This window comes from Ictidomys tridecemlineatus, chromosome 8 (genome assembly GCF_052094955.1).
Source record: "Ictidomys tridecemlineatus isolate mIctTri1 chromosome 8, mIctTri1.hap1, whole genome shotgun sequence".
Lineage (NCBI taxonomy): Eukaryota > Metazoa > Chordata > Mammalia > Rodentia > Sciuridae > Ictidomys > Ictidomys tridecemlineatus.
This window is the reverse complement of record NC_135484.1, coordinates 46,348,473-46,374,028: the sequence shown is the minus strand read 5'-3', so window position 1 is coordinate 46,374,028 and position 25,556 is coordinate 46,348,473. Positions and strand designations below refer to the sequence as shown.

The 25,556-nt window shown below is 34.8% G+C and overlaps 1 protein-coding gene and 1 long non-coding RNA gene across 6 annotated transcripts; one reads left to right on the top strand and one right to left on the bottom strand.

The window, feature by feature from the left end:
- Window positions 1-2,365: 2,365 nt before the first annotated feature.
- LOC144366079 (uncharacterized) lies at window positions 2,366-5,305 on the bottom strand. Of its 2 annotated transcripts, none has more exons than XR_013424930.1 (2): window positions 4,488-5,305; window positions 2,366-3,985 (listed from the first exon to the last, which is right to left on the bottom strand). It is a non-coding gene; the product is annotated as an uncharacterized LOC144366079 (long non-coding RNA). The 2 variants fall into 2 exon arrangements; XR_013424929.1 differs by having other exon boundaries at window positions 4,909-5,305.
- On the top strand, window positions 5,037-25,018 carry Rwdd1 (RWD domain containing 1). 4 transcript variants are annotated; one of them, XM_078019351.1, is made up of 9 exons: window positions 5,469-5,607; window positions 6,777-6,904; window positions 7,958-8,072; window positions 12,915-12,980; window positions 17,138-17,268; window positions 20,734-20,877; window positions 21,525-21,657; window positions 22,355-22,417; window positions 24,722-25,018. In XM_078019351.1, exons 6-9 carry the CDS (start codon window positions 20,752-20,754, stop codon window positions 24,841-24,843), a joined length of 444 nt encoding a protein of 147 aa, XP_077875477.1. In that variant the 5' UTR covers window positions 5,469-5,607; window positions 6,777-6,904; window positions 7,958-8,072; window positions 12,915-12,980; window positions 17,138-17,268; window positions 20,734-20,751; the 3' UTR covers window positions 24,844-25,018. The 4 variants fall into 4 exon arrangements, with proteins under 4 accessions (XP_077875479.1, XP_077875476.1, XP_077875478.1 ...); XM_078019352.1 differs by lacking the exon at window positions 6,777-6,904 and having other exon boundaries at window positions 5,467-5,607; XM_078019353.1 differs by lacking the exons at window positions 5,469-5,607; window positions 6,777-6,904; window positions 7,958-8,072 and adding an exon at window positions 5,037-5,060.
- The last annotated feature ends 538 nt before the right edge of the window (window positions 25,019-25,556 follow it).

The following is a 25,556-nucleotide window of genomic DNA, read 5'->3' as shown; positions in this document are numbered from 1 at the left end:
TCATACCATTACCCCTCCACTGGGCTCATTCATTCTGAGTGTAAATACTTTTCTGAGTGACTACTTTGTTTTAGGTACTGGTATATGTGCTAAAATATAGCACCAAATAAAATTTCTGCCTTTGAGGAAAGACTACGAGGGGATGACTTATGTGGTCACAGAAGGAACTTTAGTCCAGACAGTGGAAAGAGTGAGTGCAAAGACCTTTGGAGGAGAGACTATCTTGCATGTCTGAAGTGCAACAAATAGGTTAGTGTGGCTGGAGCAGATGTGTTAGTAACAGGTTAAGGTCAGAGAGGAAAGAAGTGTTGCAGGAAAGCATCAGGGAGACAGATTCTACAGGACCTACATTTGTAAAGATATAGACCTTTAACCTGAGACGTGGGTGAGGCACAGTTATGAGCAAAGGAGTAATATGACCTCATGACACTGTAACAAGATCATTCTGGCTGTTGGATTGAGTCAGAGTAGACTGTGAGATAAGGGTGAAAGTGGGGACATCAGTTAGGCTAGAAGTATTACTGAGATTCCCACCTCCAATCAAAATTTTACACGGTTATTTGTATTTATGACTGCTGAACAGCCTTTGAGACACTTGGGTAAATGAAACATTACCCACGTGAATGGTAGGAAAATTAAATTAAACATTAAAAAAGGAATTCTCAATTCTGAGCTTCTAAGAGTAGTGTAAGATTGAGAACTCATAGGCATAGGAAAGCAAAAATAAACACCAAAACAAATTTTAAAGACGTAATATTAAAAGATAATCGAGTTTGCATTACCCACAGAAGAAATTAAGATGAATCCAAATGATTAAGGTTACTCTCTTAAGTATACCCTAGAAATTAGTGCTCTGATGTGTGAGGGGTGAAAAATTGTTCCCAAGATGTAGGCTCTCTATTCACCTCACAGATTGTTTGCTTTGCTGAGAAAAAAATTTTTTTTTTTTTTTAGTTTGAATCCATCCCATTTATCGATTCTTGGTTTTAATTCTTGCACTTTAGGAGTCTTATTAAGGAAGTTGGGGCCTAATCCCAGATGAAAAACATTAGGGCTTAGTTTTTCTTCTATTAGACAGAGTCTCTGGTTTAATTCCTAGGTCCTTGATTCACTTTAAGTTCAGTTTTGTGCATGGTAAGAGATAGGGGTTTAATTTCACTTTGTTGCATATGGATTTCCAATTTTCCCAGCACCATTTGTTGAAGAGGCTATCTTTTCTCCAATGCATGTTTTTGGCACCTTTGTCTAATACAATAATTGTAATTTTGTGGGTTAGTCTTTGTGTCCTCTATTTTGTACCATTGGTCTACCAGTCTGTTTTGGTACCAATACCATGTTATTTTTGTTACTATTGCTCTGTAGTATAGTTTAAGGTCTGGTATAGTGATGAAAGAACTCAAAAAGCTAAGCACCTAAATAAATAACCCACCCACCCAATCAATTTAAATGGGCCAAGGACCTGAACAGACACTTCTCAGAAGAGGATATATAATCTATCAAGATATATATGAAAAAATGTTTATCATCTCTAGCAATTAGAGCAATGCAAATCAAAACTACTCAGATATCATCTCTCTCTAGTCAGAATGGCAGCTATTATGAAGACAAACAATAAGTGTTGACAAGGATGTGGGGAAAAACGTACACTCACACTCTGCTGGTAGGACTGCAAATTGATATAGCCAATATGGAAAGCAGTTTGGAGATTCCTTGGAAAACTGGGAATGGAACCACCATTTGACCCAGCTATCCCTCTCCTTGGTCTATACTCAAAGGACTTAAAAACAGCATACTACAGGGACACAGCCACATTAATGTTTATAGCAGTACAATTCACAATAGCTAAACTGTGGAACTAAACTAGACGCCCTTCAGTAGATGAATGGATTAAAAATATGTGGCCTATATACACAATGGAATATTACTCAGCATCATGACACTTGCAGGTAAATGGATGGCGTTTGAGAAGATAACATTAAGTGAAGTTAGCCAATCCCAAAAAAACAAATGGCGAATGTTTTCTCTGATATAAGGAGGCTGATTCATAGTGGGATAGGGAGTGGGAGCATGGGAGGAATAGATGAATTAGATAGGACAGAGGGATGGGTAGGGAAGGGAGGGGGCGGGGGGTTAGCAAGGATGGTGGAATGTGTTGGACATCATTATCCAAAGTACATGTATGAAGACACGAATTGGTGTGAACATACTTTATATACAACCAGAGATATGAAAAAATGTGCTCCATATGTGTAATAAGAATTGTAATGCATTCCACTGTCATTTATTTTAAAAAATCAATTTTTAAAAAAGGTTAATCTCTTAGGGACATTTTTCTTTAGCAATAAAAAAGAACAGAGAACAGAAATGCTTCAAGGGATATTATATTTTTCAAATCACTAATAAACAACAGTTGCATTGTATTTTCTAGTTTATTATGTTTCCACACACATTTCATGCTATCCAAATGATCCTATAAAGCTTGTAAATGTTTAAGGATGGGCTTCTCACTTCTGGCTTCACAGACCATGATGGTTACTTTCACTATACCATTTGCTTACCTGCACAGCTTGAAACATACTTGTTCCACACCATCTTTAATTATAAATTAAGGGTCAACCTTCCTTTTGAGAATTTGCCATATTTTCAGATAAGGGCTTCTTGTGCTCTGTGAAATGTTTCTCTCATTGACAAATGAAACTAAGGTATCAACTAAGAAAAATTTAATGATGTCTAAGTAGGTATGAGAAGGTAAATATTTGGGGGCATGTTTTTCTTATGGTTTAGGTATAAGGTATCCCCCAAAAGCTCATGTATCAGACAATGCAAAAAAGTTTAGAGGTAAAATGATTGAGTTATGAGCCTTAACCTAATAAGTACATTAATCCAGTTGAATGGATTAACTGGGTGGTAGTCATATACAATGGCTAAAGGAAGTAGGTCATTGGGGGTGTGCTTTTGGGATATATATTTTTGTCCTTTTTAAGGGGAGTTCCTTCTCCTTCCTGATTGTCATGTCCTAAGCTGTTTTCCTTCTCCATACACTTCTGCCATAATGTTTTGCCTCAACTCAAGCCCAGAGTAATGGAGTCAGTCAGCTGTAGACTAAGACCTCCGAAACCAGGAGTCCCAAATAAACTTTTCCTTCTCTGAAATTGTTCTTGTCAGATATTTTGGTCACATCAAAAAACCTGACTAAAACAGTTCTTTTGATTACGCTAGGTCTGGAACTCTATAAGGAAACTATCTCTAGTATTAAAAATACCACTCTGGAACATTTGGAAAAACAGGTTTTACAATGGTATGTAACAGGTTTGAAAAGGATGTTTTACCAAAATTTGTTAATAAAATAGTAAAATGGTCATCCATTCATTAGATTAAAACTTCAATGGCAATAGCAACTTTCTTTTTTAATATAAATTGGCTGTTTTGCTCCGTCTCACCTATTTTGGTAGTTAATTTGCATTATCAATTAGAAAAAAATTTACTTTGCATTTTTCTTTGATACATGATTCAAAGATGAATTTTCATCTTTTTTACCAAACATATGCTGTCTTAGTCACTTGTCATTTTGGTTACCAGAACATCATTTTTTCAGTTGTTTTAGCCAAAAACAATCTATGACTCTTCTCTTATAATTCATACAGTTTTATCTTCAAAATATATTTGGAATTTCATCATTACTTTACCACTTCAATTACTGTCACTCTGGTCCAGATTTCCACTGTCTTCTACTTAGGTTACTGCCATAACTGTTCTCTACACTTTCAGATGTCGTCCTCCCTAAGAACTCTTACACCATAGAAACTACTGTGGTATTTTTAATCAAACCATTACTCTTTCATTTAAACATCCAATAATCCTATACAATCTGCAATAACCATCCTCTTCTCCAAAGTTCTCTGGGCTCTCTTCACACTGGCTTCCAACATGCTCTGTGGGTTCCCACCTTATGACCTTTGCAATGGATTCTGCCCGAAGCTCTTTCCTGAAAAGAGACAATTGTAATTCCTCTGAATTAAGGATATCCAGAAAATGAAACATTTTATATATGGAAAGTTATTTTATACATTTTATTTAACTCTCAGTATAGTCAGAAGATTCCTCTGACTCAAGCTTAAATGAATATTTAAAACACGGAATCGGTAGAGATTGTTCTTGAGTAGGTTGTTATAAAGTATTCCTCTGTTATAAGTAAGCAATATTTCCCAATTAAAAAAAAATCGAGATGCCTTATGACTCATGAGACATCATCATTTTAACAAGAGAAAATCTCAGAACCTTCTTCATTAGAGAGTTCTTATTTAAAAAGTGCTCCCCCTACTAGATAAGTGAAATCAGATTTAATACAGAAAACAAAAGGAAAATAAATGTGGAGAAAATCTGTTAACATGTTGGGAGTATTTTCTTACATTTTCCACATTTTTTTGCTACACATAATCATATAATAAAGGAACCTGAATTCCTTTACTGAGAACATAAACACAAACCTGGTTATTTAATATTTCTCTCATAAAAACACCACGCTTATTTCCCCATCCTCTTAGTTTTTGCCATTATGGTTCACTGACAAATTCCTTTGTGATTGCTGCGCACGCTTGGAGTTGACAATGTTATTCTCATAAGTACCATTACCAAATCAAAGGTTCTTAGCATTTTTCAAGGTGCAGCAAAATTTTACATTGCATATCAAAACTGTTACTGACGTCTACATTCCTCTTCATCAATTCACAAAAATACATCATGATAGACATCTTTATTATATGCAAGCCGAGTTCTTCCACAAATTCAAAAATAAGGCCTAACCATATGAGCCTAAAGGTCAGATCCCCGGACCCCAGTCGATTTCTCCATTGGATTCACCTCTACTTATTAAGGCGCTGAGCCTACCCGCCCCACGCATTAGCAGACCTTCTGCTACTCCGCTTATCGGCTTCCGTAGTGGTCCCAGCCTCTCGCTGCTCAACTCCTGAGGAAGCCCAGCAACTTGAACTTGAACTTGGAGAAGGGCAGAAATGACCTGAACCTAACCAACAGCAGGCTGGGGGTAGCTTCAACAGCAGGTAAATCAGAAACCGTAAAATGCGCCAGTTCGCAGACGTCCCCACCGCCCGCCATTGGAGACAGAGTCCGACCCAAAGAGTTAAGTGCACCTTCAGCCCCGACTCATCGAGCGAGGATGCCGCGCTGAAGGCTTCTCAGGCTCAGGCCCTGCAAAGCGCAGCAGCGGCGATAGGTGTCCTTAGTAAATGCCAGACCAGATGCCTCCAAGATCCCAGCAAACGTCGTACAGGCGTGGAACAGGCGGCAAATCAGTGCCCCGCTGGCTAGGCCGAATAAGTCGAACGCGGAACTAGGGCTCAGGCGGAGGGCCTCGCGGTGTTGTTGCTCAGCAGGTCCGGCCTGGCTTTGGACTGCGTTCTTTCCAGCCCGGGACTCTGCGCCTGCGCCCGCCCCGCAGCCGGCGCGGCCGCGCTTTCAGCTGCTGCGCGCTGCCTTGGGATCCGGGCGACCCATGGGTAGCTGCGAGGGCCACGATGACAGATTACGGCGAGGAGCAACGCAATGAGCTGGAGGCTCTCGAGTCCATCTACCCCGATTCCTTCACAGGTGATTTTCGCGGCCGCGAGCCCACAGCTGCCTCGACGTGGAGTGGGATGGGCAGGAGCCGCCTCAGGCCTAAGTCTCCCTGGCTGGGATGGAGAGGGGACCTTGAGGCCGCGTGGCCACTCCGCCCGCCACACCAAGTTTTTCAGCCGCTTGCCAGTAACTCAATGGTTGTTTCCCCTTCTCCGATTGTTCGCTGAGATCTGAAAAGCGGGGTGACGCTGGTGAAGTCCCTGGAAACTGTCAGGCCTGGAATTGGGTCGGGAGCACGTTGCTTTCTGTGTAACCTGAATCCATCCGAGATTCAGTGAAATACACTAAAAGATACTCCGAATGAGATTTGTTTTTCCAGAGCCGCAAAGGTCTGAGTTTTCACGTACTTACCCCTAACTCGATAGAAGGTGTGTTTCATAGGATGATGTTTGAAAAATTGTGGGATTCCCAGTGCTCTTCTTAGAGCAACCTAGAATCAGTGTTGAGAGTAGCGTAATCCCTGGAGTTTGTCGACTTTCTTTCTTAAAGAGAAAGAAAAAGAAACACAACTTCTCTCCCTGGCATTCTGCAAAATGCCTCATGAATGATGTGGCCCAAATTTCTGTTCCGCTATAGTTTTGTAGGTTGTTAGGCTGGTACGGATGTTAGACATCTAGTTTGAGACTTTTGCTACAAGTAAGATAACGGAGGTTCAGGAAAGGAAAGTGGTTTGCTTGCTTTGGTACCGCCTGCGAGTTAGTGGCAGGGATGGTACTAAGTATTAGGTCCTGTACTCTGTCTTTTTTCCTCTTCTAGGCTTTGGGGCTTGATATGAAGGAAAGCAGATTACTTATTGGTTGGGCTAAGATAAAATATTAGTGAGAAGTTCATTAGCTATATTGAGAATTCTTACGTATTTAGTCATGCTTCAGTTGATTCTGAAAGTGCGATAAGGTAATTCTATCAGTATAGCTTCTCTCAGATTTGAGAAGTCCAGGTAAGGCCATTATGAATGAGTAGGCATTCCCCATCCCTTCCTTTAAGTGCTGTCTATCATAGATATCAGAGTGTAAAATGTATTACTTGAGGTCATAAACTGTAACCCCTCTCCCTTTCATTGTTTAGGTTAGTTTTTCCTTGGTTCTGCCCTTTGATCACTACTTGCAATGGTAGCAAATTTTGTTCTGCTTTGCCAACAGGCAGAAGTGTGTCAGCTACCCCAGTATAGCTCCAGTCCTGTTCATGTTGTCTCTCACCAGCAGTACAACTGTGCTGTGAGGATGTTAAGGGGATGAGTGAAGAGGGGTTTGAGAGTGTCATTACCTGGGTGAGTGTGTATGGAGTCTGGCTCCCTTCTCTATCCTTGCTTATATGTCAATGTCTAAATAAAATGGAATACCAGGGTCAGTTGTTGGATATATTCTTAATGGTGATGTTTGGTGGTTTCTAGTACTTTAGACTTATCACAGACATGAACTCTGTAGGTAGAGGCAAATCAGCATAGGTGTGATATTCTTTTTTTTTTTTTTTGGATGTTAAGGTATCTCTTACTATTATATGTGCATATAAATAGTTAGGAAAGTGATAGGTTTTTAACCCTAAAATAGTTACGTAAGTATTTCAAATTGTATTATGCCATGACAGCTCTGGTATAGTTCAGTATGTAGAAATTTTGGCAGATACACAAGTGCTTGAGAATTCTGAACCAGGATAATAAATGATATTTATGAATTTTTTGATGCATTCAAGTATTCTACCGTTATCATGTGAGTCTACATCTCTAATTCCTGATAGCATTCCTATAAGTTTTGCAATAAATTAAAATGTCTTGATTTATAGTTCTTAGGGACCTTTGTCTTGTGATTTTGTTCTTTATGAAATGTCTTAGGAGAAAGGCAGAGGACTTTGAAATAAAATGTTGCCATGTTTTATCTTTTGAAATTTTGAGAACTTTTAAGGTTTGCTATTTTATATAGCCTTGTTTTGTTTGTTTCCATACTTTTGTATTTTTATGCCAGATTTAAGAAAGAGAGCTTACTTGTGTCAGTTTGTCAAAGAACTAATTCATAGTTTTCTAACTTCATTTTGAATCACAGTTAATATTAGATTTGGTAAATGCTCTTTGCTATTGATGAAGGAAGTAGATACCCACCCCCTCTTTTTTTCTTCCAATGGCTGGTTGAGAGCTAAAGAAAGCAGCATTTGTTAAGTACACATGCATTTATGTGGATGCTGAAGAGGCACAGTTCTAGTGCATAGACCTACCCTAACCTCAGAGTTAACAGGTTTTCTATTTGCAAAGACTTTTTGGTCCAGTGTTGCATTTGTTGTGAATTATAACAAATCATAATACAGTTTCTTCTTTTTGCCTATTCTGTAGCTTGATTGCACATTGATCCAACCCTCCTAACAACTAGTCTTCCAAAATTATAAATGGACTCTCCTGATACCACATTCTCCTTCAGTAGTGCTTCACTTGACAAGGTCCTGCTAAGGTAGTAGAATTTGGTTATTTCCGTTTCTGTATCAAAATCTCTGGATGTTGGGAGTTTTTGTTGAAATAAATTGGTTGACATCAAGTGAACCAAAAACCAGGTTCCCGTAATTCTGTTTGCCTTGCCAAGAGCTGTACATAATCCTGTATTTGCCCTGTCAATCCTGCATTTAACAGTATATCTTAGAGCAGGAGTCTCTTATAAAAGCAGTTTTTCTTAAACATACTTTTGAAAGATTAAATACTCCCTAACAACCAAGGGGACTGATTTTAATATTGGCTTACTAGTTCTTTGTGGAAATCTAAGGTCATTTGTATGCTCTGCTAATATACCTTTTAGCTACTGCCTGTTATCTGTTTTTGGCAAAATCCTTAATTCTCTCCATCTCACCATTATTTGCCTCTATGTCACCTAACATCTCTCCTACCCTTCCGTAATGCCCAACAATCTTACTTTTTTTTTTTTCTTCAAAATTATTTTGATCCACTCACAGTGGTGCAAATCTGGCATCTGATACTTATCCCAACTCACAGTAATGTATGTATTAGATTGGGGTATTCCTTCATCAGAACTCAGGATCTCCATCTCTGTTTTTAGTTGCTGCCTTACTTTCACATACTATATCACCCCCTTCTCTGTTTTAAAAATAGGTTCAGCTGTGATGGAAAACCCTAAATAACATTAGTTTTTGAAAGTAAAAGTTTATTGCTCTTGCACATAAGACTTATGGCAGGACCAATTCAAAAGTTCCTCAGGGAAGAAGCTTCTTTTGATCCTTTACTTTGTCATCCCTAAGGTGTGTACTCACCTTGTTGGCCTAAATGATGGTAGTATTCCCTTTTCAGGTAACAGGACAGATAAAGAAATTAAGCGAGGGTGAGGCCGGGATGAAAGCCAGAAGTTTCTTAAGGGAGTTCCTGGAAACCATCCATGGACATTTCTGTTTTTATCTTGTTAAGTAAAACTGAGTCATTTCATGAGAAATGGGAAATGCAGCTTTTATTCTGGGACTGGTCAATATGCTCAATTAAAAATGGCATATCGAGAACAAGGGGAGACTCAATATTAGGGGACTATCAGCAGTGTTTCTCAATATTCCTTTTCTTTATTGTACCTGGTTCCCATTTTTTCTGTATAGTGACATCTTGATATAGTGTCCTTGGACAAATCATAATACTTCTTCAAGCCTATATATCTTTTTAATGGGAAATAATGTAAGTAGAAATTCTTTATATCCATTAAACAAATATAAAATACTTTTTCTAGAAATTTAACATCTTAATTGTTGATTCTTTTAATGGTGTGACTTTATAATTCATTGCCTTCATCAACTAACAGTTTTGATTATATCCTTCAGTTGCATGTGGCCATGGGCATTCCTTGGCAATGCCATCTCTAAAAATTTTGGCTTCTGAAATTCCTCCTTCTGTCCATAACTTTTGTAGCCCTATAGTTCTTTCACTGTAATGCTTTTAGAACTTTTTGTCATGATTTCTCATGGAATGGTTGTTCAGTTTTCTTTCTGGTCTGTCTTGCCTCCCTATTCAATCTGGCTCACAAGGTTCACTGATGTTCAGTGATGTTCTTGCTCATATACCCATGGCTGTTTGAGTTCCTCATTGACCAAATATTTATTTATATACATTTTTAAAGAACTAGTCTACTAGGGAAACAAACATAATATAAATTTAGGGAAGAAGAGAGAGCTTGAATTGTGTGGGGAAACTGAGGAGTAGTGGAAGAGTTCCATTAACAAGTGAGTGAGACTGGGGGAAAGAGTGTTTCAACAGTGGGCACAGTGTATGCAGAACCAGGACTCAATAGATTATACAAAGGACAAGTGGTTTGGTATTTCTGGGATATAAAGTGAGAAGTGAGAGTCATAGAAAATGAGACTGGACAAATAAGCAGGTCTAATCACAGAGGGCCTTGTCAGAGATTTAGATATGATCTTATAAGGCAATAGTTCATTGTCCATTTTTCCCCTGTATAGCTATAAAACTATGTAGTACACATTGTAGACATTGCCATATCAAACTCAGATCCTTATAACTGGTATAGTTTCACAAATAAAATGTATTTCAGTTATGCATAGTTTCTAGTGTGTTGGCTGTATGATGCCACCCTCTTTTCACAACTGATCCAACACCACATATAGATAGAGAACTGCTGATATAGGCAGGTAATGATGTGATAAAATCTGCTTGCTAGAAAACTCTTGAGAGACAGTGGGTAGAACAGGGTGGGGAGAATTATCCTCCATCTCTTTCTGAAACTTTTCCCCTTGATTTGTTTAACATTGTTGTCTCTTGGTTTTGTTACTGTCTCTTGCAGCTGCTTCTTGTAATCTTTGTCAGTTTTTTTCTTCCACTTAGTTGTTCTTCAAATTGAGGATCCCTTTAAAAGTGAATGTTGGCCTTTATCTCTCTATTACATTTTCTCCTCCATGATCTTATTTAGTTTGTCGCTTCTTTATAAGTGATCCCAATTTGAATTAAGGCCTGGTTCTCTTTAGTTCCATTTGCCTATTTCTGATTGCCTACATGACATTTCCAGCTCAGAGTACCTCTGTCTTTAAAATATACCATGTTTGATTTTTGTGTGTGTGTTTTTTGTTTGTGTTAGTGGTATCATGTCCTCATCCTGCAAACTCAATATCTGATAACCATCTTAACTTCCTCCCTGTTTTCTCCATTCCCATGGCTGACAACCTAGTTTAGAACCTCCTTACCTTTACCTGATTTATTATAGCAATGACCTAGTTTCATCCATATCTAGTCTTGTTTCCCTCCTTCCATTCTATATACTATTGCCAGATTTTTCTCCTGTTTGTAGAGAAAAAATTTTTAACCACTATTAAAAACTGTTATTGATCATGCCTAAACTTTAAATTGTATTTTTCCCTAGTGTTTTTTGCTTACATATATATACTTCAAACAGAAAAAATAATTATTCCCTATATGATCCTTAAGTTTTCTAATCATGATTTTGCTGCCATGGTACCTTCAGCTATGTTCCCTTTCTCCATTTCTACATGCCACCCATGATTTTCAGCCTAACTCAAATGGAATTTCTCAGCTAGAAATATATATATATTTTCTTTCTAAATGAAACTATATATCTGTTTAGTTCTGCCATTTACTAGTTGTAGAGCCTTGGATCAATTATATAAAATCTATGTCTAAGTTTCCACATTATGAAATTGGAGTGATAATATAGTTAATCTTTTCTGAGACACATTTTTTACATTTTAACATTACTGAAATACAAACTGATTGAATTATGTGTCATAGCTCAATTGGTAGTTTTTTCTTTCTTAGTGGTATATAAGGTAAAGTGTATCTCATACTTGATGGCATCCTAAATTTAGTGAAATACAGTAACAGTCGTGTTGTTAGAATTAAAAGATTTTTATGTAAATACATGGCACAGTCACAAAGTAATGCTAAATTTAGAATGTTACCTGTTATAACTGGTATAGGATATCCCTGATCAACAGCTTCATAGAATTCTAGAAACAAGTAAAAGTCATTCAGTTGAACTCTTATTTCTAAAGTTGTTGGATAGTTTACATTTTGTGACATAAAAATGCCAAAATTGGTTATGAAAGGAAAGAAAAATTAAACACATCAGCTGTATCTAATACACATTTGTTAAAAAATAGATGAGATCAATTATTTTGTAAACTTTGTTATAATGAGCTTTCAGTGCTTTTTCATCATGGGCTGGACTGATTGAGATCTAATATAGTATAATATGAATTCAATGCATCCTTCGTCTTCCTGACCAAACACCTTTTTGGTAATCATAGATGTTCACCATTGCTTCAAGTACCTTACATTGCAATTAATATGAAGACATCCATCTTAAAAATGTCTTGATTATATATATATTTATGATGGCTTTGGGCCGTTCTGATACTAAAAGCCAAGTAGTTTCCGTAATGATTTCTTGAGTGATTCCTTGCTCTTTCATTTCACAAAGTCTGCAGATCTGCTGCCACTGCAGATACCAGTGCTTCCCAGGTAGGAAGTAAGACATAGGCTTTCCTGACAGGCTTAAGTGGCCTTCCCTATAGCTTGAAGTTTCCTTGGTTTTCATCTGGTTTTGAATCTGTTCCTTTGTGTCTCTCCTTTTCTTCCATTAGTTTAGTCCGTCTTTCATTAAGCCAATATTTATTGATTCTGCCAGGCATTGATCTAGGAGGTTTCTAGAATTTTTATAATATTTTTTGGGGAAAAAGATGATAAAAAGATGTAATTTTAGTTAGGTATGAAGCTGTAAAATAATTTATAAAGTTTTCTTATGTAAATGTTGACTTACATGTCTCATTTAATAAACTATAAGCAATTAAATGTTTTGATTCAAAACTAATTCCTTTTATAATTCCATGAAAGATGATGGAGGCTTAATAAGTATCAATGAAAGGATTAAGTTTGATTACACTTAAGAAAGTGGAAAAGAACAAGAAGTATGAAAGTCAATGAATATCATGAATACCAGCGGGCAGTGTCTGGTGCCAAACATCATCAAACTCTTTACTTTCTGTTTGAGGTTTTTAGGAGTTGAATTTTTCATGTTTAGGTAATAAAAGTTAAATTACTTAATGCTTCATTTGGTAAAACATAAAGATAGGTATTTCTTTGTAAATTAAAGAAAACTCATTTAAATAGAAAATTAATATAGTTTTTATCATTTCAATATTCTGGTCAGTCTATATTTCTGGAAATGAAAATATAGGCTAGGAAGCAGTTTGAAGCCTGGGTAATGATCAAATGCTAAAAAGGAAGAAAATCTGCCATAGGAAGCAGAATAATAACATCTGTGTGTATTTTCTTGCAGTATTATCGGAAAATCCACCCAGCTTCACCATTACTGTGACATCTGAGGCCGGAGAAAATGATGAAAGTAAGTGTTATAAAAGTACTTGTGGTAAGCTTCTTTCTCAGAACTTTCACTGATTCTGTAGCCATTGTGCTAGGCATTGCAGGTGTGAAAGTGCCAAGGTGCTATTAAGAATCTAACATGAATGATGTGTTTCTAATTGGTATTTCCTGTGTACACATAACTCCTAGAAAAATAGGAAGTCAATGAGATATAGTCTTGCACAATATGCTTCATTTTACAAGTAAAAGAGACACATTAGCAGTATAGCAGATGGAGAAATGGGGGGAGATTTTTGCCTAAAATAAGACTTTGCATACAAATGTTTTTCAGTGATCATATGTTATTCCATTGAGTGACTAGTATTTTTCATACTAAACATGTAGATTGTTATTTGTCATACTAAACATTGTAGATTGTTAATTTATAACACTACTGTTATAAATGAGACTGGATATATACATATCTTCATATTTTCTCTCTTAAAATAAAACAGCTATAAAACCAATAAGTTAAAATTAAATTCACTTAAGTTTGGTGGATCATCAAGGAGATGGCATCTGAAATTCATTTCTACCTTTAGTCTAGTTCAGTTAAAATAGTGCCTTGACAGAAGTGGTATATAAATTGGCATTAATCCCAAGATTTTTTTTTTTCCCTGTTAGGCTGGTAAGTAAGAACTGTTAATGGTCTCGCTTGATAACTCTGAATCTGTCTTGTACCTTTGAAAATAAGGTGAGCACTGAAATATTTTGAAATCTGAATGAAAAAGATGTTGGATATAGTTATTTTTTTACCGAATTGATAATGAATGTACTCTTATAGGTAGGTCAATAAAAAATGCCTATACTATATCCCAGGAAGAGTAAATACTGTGCCCTCTGCTCTTCACTATTTGAAATTTTTCTTTATAAAGAAGTTGGTGATATTATTTGGGTTCATATGATGCAGTTTTGTGTGCCAGAATTGGTGTGACAGTGCTCATTGTTAAAAGAATCCAGAAATATAGTTTTCTTTAAGAGTATACTTAAATGAAAAATAAAATTTAAAAATTCCTACATATCGTTCCCATATTCTAAGCAATAGTTTTATTAGGAGCTAATAATAGCTTTGTAATAATATTTCTATACAGTTCGTCATTCCTGATTTTAGAAATACTTTTTAAATTTGTTTAAAAATAATTATTAGATTATACTATTTTTGTTCCAAAACTTCATTTTAATGAACCAACTAGTAGAAAAACAGGCAAATGGAATGGATATATGATTTCTAGAGGCAACATTATAAATGATTGTTTAAAAATTAATCTCACTAGTAATTGAAAAGGTAAATTAAAGTGAAAATAACATGTCATCCAACACATTTTCAATATTGATGAGGAGACAACAGTATGCTACTGGGAGTGAGTATAAACTTCTACACATACTTCGGAAAGCCATTGGGTTTTTATAGATTCCTTAGTGAAGCAGGAGGTTTAAATATATTTGTATCCTTGATAAGTAGATACTCATGGAATATTTATTCTGAGGAAACTTTTATGCACAAATAAAATGCATACAAGAATGTTATTATAATTGTAGTTTATATCTTAACCAATAAATGATGGCCAACTTATATGATGGAAGTATGCTTATATTTAATATTTAAGGACTTGAGATGGATGCATTTGTGATACCTGATGATCTGTATGCATATATTATGAAAGAGTAAATCATGCACAGCATTATGAGTATAATTAATAATAATGTTATGGCTATATAATTTTGTTTGAAATGTAAATGTATCTATGGAAACATACTTTAAAGTGTATTTTTAGAAATACTTCTGAGATTTTTTAAAAATAATTATACCAAAATGGTAACCTTGAGCTCTTCCCAATGATAGGATTACTTGTGATTTTATTTTCTCTTATTGTATTCCTAGGTCTTTTATAATGAATGTCTGGTATTTATAATAGTATGATCAATAAATATTATTTTTTTAAAAATTTAATCCTTAAAAATACTAAATGCATTTTAGTATACCTATAGGATGTAATTCAATTTACCATTATTTAAAATATCTATTAAAGAATATTCTCAATATAATGATCATGAAACAAATAAATTATATAAAACTACATTTATAGAGGAAAGAAGTAATATGCCAACAATGGTGTTTTTTAGGTATTTATTAAAATATTTTTGTGGTGATACCATTTAATATTAATCTTTTTGCAATTTTTCAGTACATGATATATTATTATTGGACTGGGGTAGAGTTCAGTGTTAGAGCACTTGCCTACCATGTGCAAGGATCTGAATTCTATCCCTAGCACTTCAAACACAAAAACTAGAGTCACCATGATGTATCCTGGATCTCTAGAATTTATTCATCCTTTCTGAAACTTTGTACCATAAAATAAATATCACCCACCCTAGTATCAATTGTAAAAGTCTCAATTTTCATTTATTTGGGTATTTTTTTTTTTAAAGTCTAGTTAAGTTTTATTGATCTTTTCTCATGTTTTTCTGGTCCATGCTTCATTTATTTCCATTCTGATTTTTATTATTTCTTTCCTTCTGCTGATTTTGTGCTTAATCTCAATCCTTATACTTCTCTCCTGTGTCCCACATGGCCTATGAAATTTGGGTTTCCCTTGTGTGAAATGTTCTGACTGAGAAATACCGCCAAAAAAATCACATGACACATAAATAATTTGAAAAGTGAGGGTAGAAGGGCTCTGCGACCTTAGGGATACTGCTTCCACACTGGAAGATGAGAGAGAGAAGAGTCTGTATTTTTTATTTATATAATGGGGATTCAAAGGATTTCAGTGGAATGTTCTTTTACCAAATAAGGCGAGAGGAGGGCTGTCCAACGCCCAAGTCCCCAAGTACAGAGCAGCCTCTCTAGCTGATTGAAGACTGAGGTCATCATGAGCTTTGCCAGACTAAAATCTCCTTGCCTCCAAGGCTGAGTAGAGGCTAAGTATTCTTACTACACATACAATAAAAATCATAGCTGTGGGAGGTGATAGTTTTGTTAATTGACTTGACCTGACCGTAATAATCATTTTATAATACATATGTATTTTAAAACATCATGTTGTATATCTTAAATATAAATAATTTTATTTGTCAAGAATGCCTTAAAAAACCTAGGGAAAAATAAAAATAAATTTTATTTTTGTAGTAAAATTAGAAATGTGTTAAAAAGGGAAGAAAGAAGAATGTCAAGAGAAATTGATATTATTTCTTCCTAACCCTTAGTACTCAATCCTTTGTGTTGATTTACTCATATAATTCTTTTTTGACATCAGACATGAAGATTAAAAACACAATATCAAATCTGAAAATTTTAAGGTACCTCCCCTGACCCCTTGTATGGAGAGCTATATGGATTTGATATTACTTCATCAAAGTCAGGATTTTAATAAAGTGTTACAAGAAAGTTGAACTCTAGACAGAAGATCGTTTTGATTAATACAACTTTGAACAGAAAATGCATAGCAGTGCTGCTTAACTTTACATTGCCTGGTGGAATAGAGAACTCACTGAGTTGGGGTGTGGAGCGACATCTTGCACTAATGTACCCTTAAGAATTTTATTACAGTATAAGAGTCAGATCTGTAAAATGGCACAAGTCAAAAGAGCAAATGAGAATGTATAGTTGAATCAAATTAAACGTTTTCCAGATAATTTCTCAAAATATCTAGTTCAGAACTGTCATTTAGTCACCAGATAGCAAAGCCCTGCTATCATTGTGCAGATATAAATGTAAATTCCAGGGCTATAACCATATCTGGCTATGAGAGAGGATGAAAATGAGCCTATGACAGAATTTTATTCTATTTTATTTTTAATGATCATTGCTTTTTGTTTATCTCAGGGAAGATTTAAGAAGAAATAAAAAAGACTAGTTTTTGTTCATCTTTTTTTTTTTTTCAGAAAAGTAGTATAGTAAAATGCCAGTTGATGATAAATGTGTTTCATATGTAAAAAGTTATTTTTGGTATTTAATTGTTTTTGTTATATATATTGTTTATACTAGTGATTTTCTATCTTAATAGCCTTAGTTTTCATTGTGGGAAAATCTATTACTACTTTTCATTGACACATTGTAAATGAATTACTGATTCAACAAAAATACCAGTCTCTATACTTTTAATGTATTCACATCAACTCTTTCTTGTGTCTTAGCTGTTCAGACTACACTCAAGTTTACATACAGTGAAAAATACCCAGATGAAGCTCCCCTTTATGAAATATTCTCCCAGGAAAACCTAGAAGATAATGATGTCTCAGACATTTTAAAATTATTAGCATTGCAGGTAAGGAAATAGTTTTGTTTTATAGTAGTGATATTATTTCATTGGCCCTAAATATTATACACTAATTTTAGAGTTAGAAAAATGCCATTAAATATTTAAGTAGTACATTTACCAAACCAAATTTAAGATGTATTCAAAGCATCTTTATTTTTTGTTTCTCACTGTCCCTTTAAAGTTCTATTAATAGAAGGTGTGCCTATTTAAAGCTCAGTCCAGCCCCTGACTTATCTGTTCTCTTTAGGTAATAAAAAAGCCCAACAGGTTCTTTAGGTTATAAACACAGTTGTAATTTGGTTCTTGGATTGTCTAGTCACATGTGTAGCTAAAAAGTTAAACTGTGGGTGTATGTTACTAGGGATCAAACCCCAGGGGGCTGGTTTTATAGCTCAGCTGGTAGAGTGCTTGCCTCGAATGTAGTCTACCACTGATCTATACCGCCAGCTCTTTTTACATTTTATTTTGAGACAGAGTCTTGCTAAATTGCCCAGGCTGGTATCAAACTTGTAACCCTCTTGCGTCTTGCAGTTTTCCTGCCTCAGCCTCCCAAGTAGCTGGGATTACAGGTATATGCCACCATGTTCAGCAAAAATTCTAACTTAGGAAAAAATAAAACTTCTACCCCCTCTCACTTACTATTATAGGTTAGTACCCTGCAGTCTGGGAAGAGGCCTGCGATTTTTTTTCTTTTCTCCCTGTGTGGCTCTTCCTCACTGTTCTTAGAAATACCAATAATGGCTTATGACCTCTCCAAAAGGAGAAACTTATATGGAAGAAAAAGTGAATATTGGGAAGTTCATACTAGACTAGGGCGGAATGGGCTCTCCACAGTGAGGGCTTATCATCCTTTGGTAGAAAGTTTTCATGGGTTCTTTAGATACAGTAAGGAAGGCAAGTGAAAGATTTTACTCTACCATTTAAAAATCTGAAGTCCCAATTTTGTTTATTTCTAAGAATTATCCAAAAAACATCTTTTAACTTTAGATGTGACTTACATATTCTAAGGACCCATCCATTGTCCTCTGAGTGCTGATTTTATTACAAAAGTATCTGGAGCTATTAGAGAATGAGGCATGAAAAAAGGTCTGTCAGGAAGGAGTTTTTGCTGATGTTGGGCCCTGTTCATTCTGTTTCCCAGCATGAAATTATAGTAATTCTAGCGTAAACACTGTAGAAGACCTGGGATGATTATATTAGTTTGTCCCACATTAATGTTCATTATTTAATATGAGTGAATTTTTTTGTGTGTTTAGTATATTATTATTTATACTCCAATTTTCTCCTTTCAAAAAGGCAGTTTTGATTTCTTTATACTTACCTGACATAAGATATGTTGAGGGAATATTGTACTTTTTCTCAAAAAAAAGTATTAATATCCAGTTATCAAAAAAACCAAATTTATATTAGGAAAAAAAAGTCATGAAGAAAATAAAAATGACTCTCAAACCCACCAGTTGGGTATAATTGTCTATTATTTATGATATAGTGCCAGATTTTTTCTTACACTTATACACCGTCTGTAATGTTTTATAACATCTCATTTTTCACATAATAATGTATGTGGACATCTTCCCTCATTTTTGATAACTGCATAATAACACTATTTTTAAATCCTTAGAGCAGATCTTCCATTATATCTCTAGTGCCTGGCATGGGAGGTACTCAAATGTTTGTTGAATAAACGAAAATAATGAACCTCTGATGACTTTACTAGTCTGATGCTTTCTAGAAGTCAAATTGGTATATCTATAAGGTTTGCATGTTTAACAATTTCATTCATACTGATAAGTTGATTTTGCCAGTTTATGACCTCATGATAGCCATTCAGATATCTGTTTCTCAGTTTTCCTAATACTACATATTTTCATTAAGAAAAAAAATGTTAATAAGATGAAAACAGTATATTTTTATAATTTGCATTTCTAATACTAGTAATGTGGAACTAGTATGATTTCTGAGTTGTTTAGTTTCCATGAATGTTTATTCATTGATATATTTATTTATGTTTTTGCTGTTCTATTGAAATACTTAATTTTTATAAAAGATACCCTACTGAGATTTGTTAATGAAATGTGTCAAGCATTAGGTTAAGTGACACCATCCTTGGTCTCATAGATTTTATACTCTGTTGAGGAATTTGGACTGACAAGCTGGATATCATTATTTTATATGAACAATGCAATGATGGTGAAATTCAGGATTGTGTGGATGGTTATAGACTTGAAGCACTGGAGAAGCTTAAAAGAGGAAGTTGAGATCTAAAGGAAGAGATTCCAGACCATCAAGGGAATGGAAGAGTTTTAAGAAAGAGGATCAAGATTGTTAAAGGAACAAGCTTGAGAATGGGGGATGAGTGGTGAGGTGGACAAAGAAATAGTGAGAGATTCTTCCCAGAACTTCCAGTTACACAGCATCAGTGGAATTTAAAGTTCAATGCTCATGGTGACAAGAGATGAAACTAAATAAGTTACCCCATTCTTTAGAAGGGTCTTCTAAACTTTAAAAATATGGACTTGGTTCTGATTGGTTTGGTAAGCTGTTGAGGAAAGCATGAGACTGACTAGATCAGTTTTATATTGCTTCAGCATATAAATTAGTTTAGCCGTGTATGTTTGTATATGTAGAGTGGTCTAGAGAAGTTATGTCAGGGGGCAAGGTCATAGGTTTAAGAAGATCAATTAAAGTTTCTTGTATTCCAAACTGAAAATGATGGTGTCCTGGGATAGGGAATTAACAATGTTGTTTGAAAACAATGGGCAGAACAACAGAGGCAGAGACTGATTTTAAATGGGTAAGGATATGCACACTGGGTAGAGGATGATGTGGTTTGCTGAGATTGAGAACCCAGGAATGGGTTTTGTGGAAAACATTTAGTATTGAAGTGACTGTTGGATATTATGTCACCCTCTAGTGGGCAGTTTCAGTATGGTTTCACACTCACGAGAGACTCTTATTACTCATAAATTTAGGATGCTTAGCATAGATGCAGCACATTGAGGAGGATTACAGGAGTTAGCTTGAAGCCCCTTACAAAGGGCACAAAAGTACCCACAGTCTTTATTATAGTAATAGTTTAAAAATTCAAGCTGGCATCTAAATTCTGTTATTTTAGCTTTTAATACTCAAAACGGTAATTTAAAATACTGAGAAATGCTTGAGAAATGTTGTTACTCATACTATAGAAAAAGGTTTTCTGAATTCTACACATGTGATTATTAAACACAATTTACTGAAATACTTGCTTTATGTTGGGTATGACAAATGACATGACTTTTAGAGGAAGATCTCATTATCTCATATATAATCATTTCTTAACATGTTCATTTATTCTAGTGTATGAATATATGGTGTAACTGAATTGTAATCATGTTAGAAACATGTCTTCAGTGATTACACTAACACATTTTATCATAGGCTACTTTCTATTTTTCTAAGAAGTGTGTTCTTTACCACCTTTTTGTTGCATAGGCTGAAGAAAATCTTGGTATGGTGATGATCTTTACTCTAGTGACAGCTGTGCAAGAAAAATTAAATGAAATAGTAGATCAGATAAAAACTAGAAGAGAGGAAGAAAAGAAACAAAAAGAAAGAGAAGCAGAAGAAGCAGAAAAGGTACATTTATTCTCTAAATCTGTTGTATATGGTTAATTACTACAGGTTTTTCTACATTGGAAATTTTGATTTGTTTTGAAATTACAAAAACAAACATTTTGTAAATTTTTTGAAGAGTTTAGAAGTCTCATTTGGATGGTGGAATAACATGAGTAATGAATTCTAGTCAGTTAGATAAGTAAAGCTCATACCAGTAAAATTAAGAAATGTAAATATTTTACTTATCATATAAAGTTTAGAATGATAAAGTCGCTGTCACAATGATCTGAGAACCTCAAATTCTGAAATGAAGTTAACTATGATTTATTCTTATAAATTTATATGTATTCAACACATATTAAAACTGACAGCAATCTTCTTAATGGTAAATATCAGTGGTAAATATAGTAACTACATTGTATATTATTTTTGTTTTTTGTAATAAGAATAAAAAAGAAATGGGCTTTTCCAGAGCGAGTTGCCAAAACCAATGAAAGTAGCCAGGACAGGCAGAAATCAAATTAAATGTTTCAAAATTTCAAACATTAATTTTTCTTATAAATTGTTTCTCTTCTAAGTTGTATTTATTTAACTAGAAGATATTGTTAGGCTTCATTTGTGAAACTGTCATGTCAGTCTGGTGAGTTATGTCATTTTTATTTTCTAAGCAACTATTCCATGGCACTCCTGTTACAATAGAGAATTTCTTAAGTTGGAAGGCCAAGTTTGATGCAGAACTTTTGGAAATTAAAAAGAAACGGATGAAAGAAGAAGAGCAAGCAGGAAAAAATAAATTGAGTGGTATGATACTCCCCTACCCCATATTTTTTTCTGTTACCCTCAAATATTTTGGTATCTTTTCTTGTGCAGCAAGAGGATTATTTGAACAGATTTTTATAAGACAATAATATTCGTAGGCATCTAAGACAAAAAGAAAATATATCAACATGATGTTATTTTTTTAAAGTATAGTTTATAATTAATTTTTCCTCCAGTACTGAAGATTTATTCCAGTGACCTTCTATTACTGAACCATGTCCCCAACCCTTTTTCATTTTTTATTTTGATACGGGGTCTCACTAAGATGACAAGGCCTGTCTTGATTGTGGTCCTTCTGCCTCAGTCTCTCAAGTAATTGGGATTACAGGCATGTTTCACTGTGCCTGGCTGTGAGGAATTTTTATGTCTGATTTCTGGTACAAATATTACAAATAATAGATCTTAAAATACAGGAATATTTAAGGTAATAAACTTTATATAGAGGCAATATAATTTTTCTAGAACTCTAGATAAACTAGATTTATCACTTGTTCCATTTTAATGTGAATATATTTCATATACCGCTAGCTACTGAATGAATTAATAAATTCATTGAAATTTATCAGAAGATGGATTTTCAGACTTGTTTTCCTTAATTGTTACTTTTTTTTTTTCAATGTTCGTAGGGAAAGTGAATGAATACTATGCCATTTTAGTTAAATATACTTGTGTCTTTTAGGGAAACAGCTATTTGAAACAGATCATAATCTTGACACATCTGATATCCAGTTCTTGGAGGATGGTAAGATATTATCAGAATTCCATATATGTATAATGTTGTCTTTAATTTTAAACTATAAAGATCAGAGTGATGATTCAATGTAAATTTTTCCTCCCAAGACTGATGAAAAATTCATTTTGAAGCAAAAATTCTAACATTTGATCAATTAATACATTTGAACTGAATATTTTAATCCTACAGTAATATACTATTTAAAAGTTTTATGATAATTTAAGCAATCTCAAGATAGGGATAGACAATTACAGGGAAAAGAAAACAGGCCCATTGTGACTCAGAGGACCTCGTATCACAACTAACTTGCATAGTTTCTCATGGAGCTTGTCCCCTTTGCTTTATCGTCCTTTGTCTCCTACCCTTTACCTCTTTTAGTTTTCCATCTATCCATTATCCATCCATACACTTATAAATATTTATTGTATAACTTGGACACTGAGATTATAGTTGAGAATAGTATAAAGCAATTTCCTGTCCTCAAGGAGCTTATGGCCTACTTATATTTTTTAAAAAATATTTTTTTAGTTGTAGATGGACACAATACCTTTATTTTATTTACTTATTTTCATGTGGTGCTGAGGATAGAACTCAGTGCCTCATACTTGCAAGGCAAATGCTCTGCCACTGAACTAAAATCCCAATCCTGGCCTACTTATATTTTTATACTGGACTCTACACTCAGTTGCACCTTTAATATGACCCTAGATTTCTGTACTTTGTGAAATTTCTGCAAGCTCCATCTTGCTAGGTGGGGATCTTCTAGCTTTTGGCCTTTCAAACTGCTTCTGCTTTCTCTGATATAGAAGGTTAGAATTGTAAAGGTGTTATGTTTATAGAGGTTAAAAAGCAATCTTGAAGGGACCCACTGCTAATCATTTCTTTTAACCTTGCTGGTACTCACTTTTTTTTTTTTTTTTTTTTTAACGATTCTTATTACCTTCTCTGTAGCAGAGTTTTAATTGTCTAATTTTTGTAGTCTGGGAAAAAAATAAGTAAAAACCTAGCAAGCCTGTTCCTTTCTCTCTCTTTCTCTCTCTCTTTTTTTTTTTTTGAGAAGTACTAACTCCAAAGCTTCATCTTATTCTCTCAGAACAAGTTTTAGTGTCACTCATCCTTCATTCCTTTCCTTTTGTGATGGATCAAATTCCTCTTCATATCCAGTAAGTTACCAAAACATACCTATTGATTTTGCCTCTGAAATGTCTTCTCATCACTTTCCTTTCCTTACTTGAAGGTTTTATCATTTTCACTTGGACTTTTGTAGTAGCCTCTGAAACTGTATCCCCAAATCTGTTCCTCCTTCTAATGTCTTTATCTGTTTTATTGTTGCTGCCTCTGAGATGGAATTTCTAAAACCTATATTTAATCATAAACTTCTCTTTTGAAATTCTTTCATGGTTTCCATTAGTTTGAAAAAAAGGTTGACTTATGCTGTCCTCTGTCTGACCCTTTTCCATGTTTTATCTGTTGGTATTTTTCCTAAAAAATCTTGCCTTCCAGTTAGACATATTCTTGCCTTTGTATACATTTCTACCAAGAATTACTTTCACCTGATCTTTTCTTCTTAGTCAATTCATATATATCACAAAGACATTTAGACTTCTTCTGCTCTGTGAAACCCTACAGAGACAGTTATTCTTTGACTAGGGCATAACATTTTATATTTTTCTTTTTGATTACTCATAGGCATGAAACAACACTTGTTCTCTTTATATTATCATTATAATGAATGTCAGTAAGTGAATCTGAGAGGGAAGGAAGGTATTACAATGTGTGGGGATTCAATAGAGCTATACTATCCTTTATCTACCTCAGACAAAGTGAAGAGTGATATGTTTAATGGGGAACCTGGCTATTGCTTACTGTAGGGCTCAGACAGGTGGAATCTTGAGAAGTGATACTATTGGTTACAAGGAAAACTGGTGGAGAGAAAAGGTCAAGTTCCATCTGTCAATTAATTAGCAAGTATAAGAGAGATTCCTGGTACAAGTCTCATTGATAGTTAACTTACTATAACCAGGGTAACATATCTTCAGTATATAACATGCCATATTATAAATATGCATTCTTTGATAATCCCTTAATAACAACAAGAGATTTTTGAACTGTGACCTGGAGGAATGAAATTGCTTTTAAAGTGTTAAGAGTCTCTACTGACAAAGAAAGATGTGATTTGCATTAGTAGTTTGGAATTTTGTAAGTGACGCCTCCTATATACACTGAGAAGCTTCTATCTGGTAATCCAGTGAGTTCTATGTTTGATTTTTTGAGTATAAAGCTGAGAGGGAATTTTGTTTTGCTTTTTTGCAGCTGGAAACAATGTGGAGGTAGATGAGTCTTTGTTCCAGGAAATGGATGACTTAGAGCTGGAGGATGATGAAGATGACCCAGACTACAATCCTGCTGACCCAGGGAGTGACTCAGCAGACTAATGGACTGTCCCCATCTGCAGAGAAGTTGACTGCCACAGCATCTGTGGCTATGCTGAGAGGGTTTTGATTTTCCTTTCTTTTTTTCTAAGAAAAAAAAATAATTTTCAGGAGAATATTCTTCTGATCACTTTCATCACTGACTTAATAAACTGACCTTAAAGTTTCAAATATAAAATGTTCATGTCTTCTAATTGATGAGCAGAAGATTACATATTTAAAGGTATTTAGTGTTGAAGAGAGATCCTTCCAATAACACCAAGACTTGAGGGTAGGCTGTGGCATGTGAGGGTTCATACACGAAGAATCAGAATAACTCAGAATTTCTCTGCTTGTGATCCTTGTTTCTTTGGTTTCTAATGTTATCATTTGTATTAGAAGGTTAAGGCAAATACAGAATTAATCCTAGATCCTTCTGACACAATAAATTTAAGTCTTAATAAACCAGGACCCATAAAAAAACCCAGGAAAAAAATGGATTTCATTATAATAGTAGTATTGGAGTCAGATTTTGTGGTATTTTTAAGAGATGTTTATTCTTAGGTCACTTCTCAGGTAAGACTTTGTAAGTCCTAGTCTGCATTTTTAAACAGTGAAATTGCATACCAGTTCTACAGGTGATTCTGATACATACTCCTGATTGAACTACCATCTTGCAATTGTGACATCTGTATGTTTTAGTGTTTCCCTGCTGCTTTCTAATTAGCCAGTCTGAA

Bases quoted from the DNA above. Each gene is read 5' to 3' on its own strand.
- Rwdd1 (XM_078019350.1), top strand. From the start codon at position 5,535: ATGACAGATTACGGCGAGGAGCAACGCAATGAGCTGGAGGCTCTCGAG. The intron at 21,658-22,354 runs GTATGATACTCC...TGTGTCTTTTAG, and splicing joins AGGAAAAAATAAATTGAGTG to GGAAACAGCTATTTGAAACA. The intron at 22,418-24,721 runs GTAAGATATTAT...GCTTTTTTGCAG, and splicing joins TATCCAGTTCTTGGAGGATG to CTGGAAACAATGTGGAGGTA.